The 6,683-nt window shown below is 44.8% G+C and overlaps 1 protein-coding gene across 1 annotated transcript; it reads left to right on the top strand.

The window, feature by feature from the left end:
* Positions 1-3,339: 3,339 nt before the first annotated feature.
* LOC115579046 (major histocompatibility complex class I-related gene protein-like) lies at positions 3,340-5,814 on the top strand (the record flags this gene model as incomplete). The annotated part of the gene is made up of 4 exons (XM_030412502.1): positions 3,340-3,349; positions 4,720-4,998; positions 5,316-5,637; positions 5,676-5,814. Coding segments are annotated over 4 exons (750 nt in total), but the record flags the coding sequence as incomplete, so codon positions are not given.
* Positions 5,815-6,683: the final 869 nt, after the last annotated feature.

The raw sequence follows: 6,683 nt of genomic DNA, 5'->3' as shown, positions 1-6,683 counted from the left end.
ATAAAAACTTAGAAGTTGCAAAAACTACAAACAGAGACAAACTGTGACAATTTTGCACCATTCTGCATCACAAAGACAATGGCCCTCATTTATCAAACGAACGTATGGCAGAAAACCGGGCTTACGACCATTTCCACGCAAACTTCGGCATTTATCAATTTGGACATGAGCGGAAGCTACAATCAGATCTCACGTCAGGTCTGAGCTCGTGTACGCAAATCTGAGTCTGTGGATTTGCGGTGCAGCGCAGCAAAATCTGGCTGAGTCTGAAAATAACAAACCTCAGCTTTTATTAAGCGTAAGCAGTCACATATTTAGATCAGATCAAAACGGATTCTCAAAATGAATAAAACAAAAAAAAAAATTTTTAAAAGCCCACGTTTTTACTGATACCACTTTTTTGTAAACTAAAATATGACAACTAATTAACGGAATACCTAATAACCCCACTGGCAAACCTGCGACAGAGCAGGAACGCAGACACAATAGTGCGCACACACTCACACGGGTCACAGTGGAGCTGCTTCGGGTTGCTGAAGGGCAGGTGGCTCTGTCTCTGACCAGCAGGGGGAGCGCTGCTGTATACCCCAGAGAAAGTGTGCCATATTATTTTGGCCTGTTCAGTTTTGCACAACATTGCATTAGTGAACGGAGCCTTTGATGTGCCGGCGCTGCCAGGAAGTTTCTCTTCTTGCCAGTGTTTCTTCTCTCCATGTTCGACCTCAGTGGGCGAGGCCTCCGAACCAGGAATATTTAAGGGCGTAACATGTTAATGACAATCGAATTCAGCCGCCGCATTTATCAAGACAATCGTACGCTGGAATTGGTCAGATACGAATGTTTCATAAATCACACGTGTGTCCTGTCATACGACCAATTCTGCACTCAGATCTGCACCTGTTTTCATGCAAGATTGATAAATGAGGGCCAATGAGAGCAAAATATTGCCTGTACAACATGATAGAACCAAATTAGCTCAGTTCCAAGCACGGTGTCCTGAATGGAGCTCTTTTTGCACTTCCACAAACCTGCATGTCTGCTGCTGCCTCTCATGAGACTGTTGTTTCAGAATCACATGCACACCTCCCTTGTTACCTAACATAACAGTAAACCTGCATCAGGGGAGCAAACAGCCGCTCTAACCATCTCCTGAGTGATTTAGGCTAAAGGACTGGGCTGAGTGGACTCAGTCGATGGAGGCATTGGCATGTTTTCTTCCTCAACACTAGCTTTTTTAAAATAACTCATTAAAGAACTTTGTTTAACCAGTGTTGTGGCAGCAACATAACATCGACTGAAATCCAGCTGTGTGCAGCCAAGAGAGGCCTGACAGAATCATAGCAACCAATCTCAGTCCGGATCGAAGGCTCCTTCAACTTGTTTCAACAAATTAACCACACAACAAGTCAACAAAAAAATCAAGTTTATATTCATGTCTTTTATTTTTCTCTGTCGCTTACATTAGTTTTTGTATTTTCTGTGATACAATACATTCTGACTAAACTTGGTCCATTACTGACTACACACCTGTTTCAACTTGATCAGACTGTTTTAACTGAATCATGCTGACTTCATCATATATCTGAGTGGTGATGATGAGTGTGTATTCATACTGAATGGAGGCTGTTTGTTCTGCACTTTACATTTAAAACTTTTGCATTCTGATCCTTCGCAGCAAACACACACTTCATATCATATTCATATTTTCAGTTAGCATCATATTTATGATAAGTGTTATTTATAAGATCCTTTATTTGTCCTGCAGTGCTACACTCCCTGAAGTTTTTCATAACTGCATCAACTGGAATCCCAAACATTCCAGAGGTTGTGGCGACACTAGAAGTTGATGAACTTTTGATGGGGTACTGTGACAGCAAAAAGAAGATGGAAGTAAAACAGGACATTGCTAAATCATACTGCACAGAGAATCCTGAGCAGTTGGAGTGGTACAGACAAATGTGTTTCCACTTTTTGACAAACTCCCTCAAAGCCTACACAAACATTTTGATGCGTCTTTTGCACCAACGTGGAGGTACAGTATGTAACATTCAACAGGCCTCAAGATACCAATCAGTTCAAACTCTAACATCATTTTACACATAACCTGAAATAGAGATTCATGTAAAGTAAACCATCATATCAGTTTGTCTTCAGTGGTCCAGCCACTACCTGTCATTCATCATGTCAACATTAATCAGCTGCTAGTTAGACTTGTTGCTGAAGCTGTTAAACACAAACTACTGATAATAATCTGATTCATGATCAAACACGGCTAAAAAAAAATAGCAGTCATCACACAATGTACAATGTTTTTAAGATCATCTTTCCACTGAATGTTTCATCTGTGAATAGTCTCTGGATGGTTAGTAACTGGGTGCCAGCTCATCACTCACCTGGCACTGCTCTCCTGAGCCCTCTCCACCACTCTCTCTCTCGCAGCCGCACCTCGACCACACTCACCTCCACATACCGCCTCACCTCTTTTTTTGTCTTGGGTCTCGGGCAGGCAGCAATCGCAGCTGTCTTATCTACCTGGGGACGCACCTGCCTGCCACCCAAGTGGTACCCCAGATACCGTACCTCCCCCTGTCCAACTGTACACTTCTTTGGGTTGGCCGTGAACCCCGCGCGCTGCAGTGACTCGAGCACTGCGGACACCTGCTGCATATGCTCGGCCCAGCCGCCACTGTGGATGATCACATTATCCAAGTAGGCGGCCGCATATGCAGCATGCAGGCGCAGCACCCGATCCATGAGACGTTGTGGCTGGAGCCCCGAACAACCCAAACAGAAGCGTAACGAATTGGTGCAAACCGTACGGGGTGGAGAAGGCCGTCTTGTCCTTAGACCCTGGAGACAAGGGAATCTGCTAGTAGCCCTTGGTCAAATCCAGTGTTGTGAAAAAGCGAGTCGTGCCGAACCAATCCAGGAGCTCGTCAACTCGGAGCATCGGGTAGGTGTCAAATTGTGAAACATCATTCACCTTGTGATAGTCCACACAGAACTGGACAGTCCCATCCGTCTTAGCCACCAGAACTATGGGGCTACACCAGGCACTAGCCCCATTCACACTGGCTTTTGGGCGCAGCTTTAGTACGCCAATTCCCCGCCTCCCTCTCAGTGTGAATCTGTCGGAGGCGACGAGGGGGGAAATTTCGCTTCAGCCCTGATACGCCTCTGGAGGTAGTACCAGGGCCATATTATTGGAGTACCAAACCAGTGTTAACGGATAAGCCGGCTTCGCGTATCGGGGGCGTGTCGATTGGACGGTCAGTTAACTACACGGGTCCTTCCCTCAACTTAACACAGAGAAATGTCCCACAAAGCAACATTACATGACCAAACAAAGGTAATGTAGTAACTGTAACTGTCTTTGGCAACTTATATGAGGAAAAAAATACCGCAGATATACATGGGGAAGCATCCGTCCTCCTACCCGTCCTACCGACTCTTCGTCTGCCTAAAAAACAGCGTCCGTCACCGTCAAAAAACTTTAACTCACCGAGTGTTTGTGATGAAAATAAATCACAGAGAGAGTGAGAGAGAGAGGACTCTTTCCAACTGCTGTAGTAAGGTAGACAACGAGCTACAACCGTATTTTCATCAAAACGAGCGGGAATAATATCATTGGGAATAAAATTCATTAACTACACTAATATTCACTGTAGTGTTACCAAAATCACTCCACACATCAATGCTCTCCTGCTGCCAGCAGAGTTTCGCTTATCTCTCTCTCCCCTTGAATCCTTACTGGAACCCTTGGACCGGGGGAGGGTGTAGGGGGGCCAGCGACCCGGATCACCTGGCTGACCTCCATGAGGGGGCACTCCCGGAGGGAGTGTCTGGGCTGCCCGCACCTCCAGCACTCCTGCCCTGGCGCTTGAGGAACCCCCTGTGGGTCAAGAGCTGCGCCTGTAGCGGCTGGAACCTTGGATTGAGGGGAAGCATAGAGAGGATTATAGCGGAGTGAAGGGGAGGGCCGAGTGAATTCGTGGTATGGACCAGGGGCCTCGGGCAGTGGGACGGCTCTCCGGCGGGCTGTAGCTGCTGGGTCCGCCCCTCTGTCTGTGCGTGGAGCGCCTCTAGCTGCCGGCTATTCACCTCCGCCTGCTCTCAGTGCATCGCGGCGATCTCCCCTAGCCTCTGACCCAGTGCCGTGACTGGCTGAAGGTGCTGTGTCTCTGTCATTCTGTGCGCACGCCCACCAAGTCGAGTTGGGCGCCAATGTAGCCTTTTCCAGGCTACCGTGAGTTCTTCTCGCACACACAAGCACACAGTTCTGGTGTTTAAGCCTCTTTTATTTGATTAATAACACCAGCTACACAATAATACTGCCTGGGGGACCGAACGCGGCTAATGCGTCTCATCCTCGTCCTTCCTATCTTCTCTCCGGAGCATCTCCCATGCCTCCTCCATCTGAGGTCCAGCACGCTACTGCATATATAGGGAAAGAGTGATTAATAACTTGATGCCAGCTCTCCAATCACTCACCTGGCGCTGCTCTCCTGAGCCCTCTCCACCTCTCTCTCTCCCGCAGCCGTGCCTCGACCACACTCACCTCCACAACACAAACTATTGATAATAATCTGATGATTCATGAACGCACACGACTAAAAAAACAGCAGTCATCACACAATGTACAATATTTTCAAGATCATCTTTCTAATGAATGTTTCATCTGTGAATCAGTGTTAATTACAGTCTCTGTCTCTGTCTCAGGTGTCCATGTTGTACAGGTGGTGGGAGGCTGTGAGTGGGATGATGAGACTGACGAGGTCAAAGGTTTTGTTCAGTTTGGTTATGATGGAGAAGATTTTAAGGAATTTGATCCGAATACATCTACATGGATCGCTCTTAGACCTGAGGCTTTCCCCGCCAAACTATTATTGGACGCCAATAAAGAATTAGGAATAAAAATTAAGACTGTTTTGATTCAGACTTTTCCTGAGCAACTGAAGAAGTATGTGAAATATTGGAGGAGCTTTCTACTGAGAACAGGTAGGATCACCTGACCTGATGTAGTTTATTAGACACAGTGATCTTCATATAGGCTGCTCAGACTGAACTGTCATTGTATTATTAATCCAACCTGTCTGATATCAGCTTTTTTTGTAGTGGTTACATTTGTTTTAGTCCTGACCAATCACAGACATCTTTGGGTGACATCACTCACCATCAAAGCTCAGACTGTGATGTCACAGTTAGTATAAAGAAAGTGATATTTTACCCTAACCCAAACGTAATTTCTTCATCTTTCTTTTACCTTGTTTCTTTTCCTCTCTCTCCTCTTTAATATCTCCCTCTTTCCTCTCCAGATCTTCCCTCAGTGTCTCTCCTCCAGAAGACTCCCTCCTCTCCAGTCAGCTGCCTCGCTACAGGTTTCTACCCTCACAGAGCCTCACTCGTCTGGAGGAAAGATGGAGAGGAGCTTCATGAGGAGGTGGACCACGGAGAGATCCTCCCCAACCACGATGGAACCTTCCAGATGAGTGTTGACCTGAACCTTTCATCAGTCACACCTGAAGACTGGACGAGGTACGACTGTGTGTTTCAGCTCTATGGTGTGAAGGAGGAAATCATCACCAAACTGGAGAAAGATCAGATCAGAACCAACTGGGGTAAGAGTGAGATCAGAGGGTGCTGAAGGGGAGTGCATGGGAACAACAACAAAACAGTAATAATAAACTATTATTTTGTTCAACAGTGAAGCCCAGTAACATGACCGTCCTCATCACTGCTGCAGTGGTTGTTCTTGCTCTCATTCTCATCGGTGCTGCTGGATTCATCGTTTACAAAAAGAAGAAAGGTGAGAGAGAAAAAGGAAAGATTTCACTACTTTGATTTCAGTCTTTGAATTGATTTATTTTATTTAGGTTGCAGAATTAAAACAAACATCAGAGAAAGTAAATACAGTCAGCACTAAACAGACTGAGTATAAACAGATACTCAGTCTGAGTGAGTAGAAGAGAGGAATAAAGTGACTAAAGATAATCTGGCATTTACAACTGTGACTGAAATTATTTGTCTTGTTCTGATTTCAGCCATCAGCCCTCCATCTTGTAAGTAAAACTTACTTTGGTTCTATTTCAGCTGATCTGACTCACACTTCATGTTTTAGATTAAAACATGTTTCACATTATTGTGCAGATTGACCTTTTCAACACTGTTTCCTGTATTTATTGTTTATAAAAGTTCAATCCAGGATGTTTGTTTCTGACCTGCAGCTCCTGACAACAGCACAGAGCTCTCTGAGCAGCTGAATCCAGAGACCTGAATGACAAACACACTCAGTGACTCTCCTGGTGACACTTTATTTAGCTTTGATGAACTAAAAGACAGTAAAGGAGTAAAAAGATGGATTCTTGCTATATAAGTTATGTTATATAAAGAGGACTGATTGAAAAGGCGGGACTGTTCTATGTTCTATGACTGTGATTGGTTGTTTTATTGATTGTTGTTTTCTGTCGATTTTATACTCAAAACAATCAGGGAAAAGCATGTGACCAGACTTTAGTTACAGACTATCCTAACTCTAACTTCATAACACGTACATCGATCAGTTTATAGAAAAAGAGTATAGTAATTACAGTGGGGCAAAAAAGTATTTAATCAGCCACCAATTGTGCAAGTTCTCCCACCTATAAAGATGAGAGAAGCCTGTAATTTTCATCATAGGTACACTT

This window comes from Sparus aurata, chromosome 3 (genome assembly GCF_900880675.1).
Source record: "Sparus aurata chromosome 3, fSpaAur1.1, whole genome shotgun sequence".
Classification (NCBI taxonomy): Eukaryota; Metazoa; Chordata; class Actinopteri; order Spariformes; family Sparidae; genus Sparus; species Sparus aurata.
The sequence above is the reverse complement of the archived record's forward strand: the minus strand, read 5'-3'. Positions and strand labels throughout refer to the sequence as shown.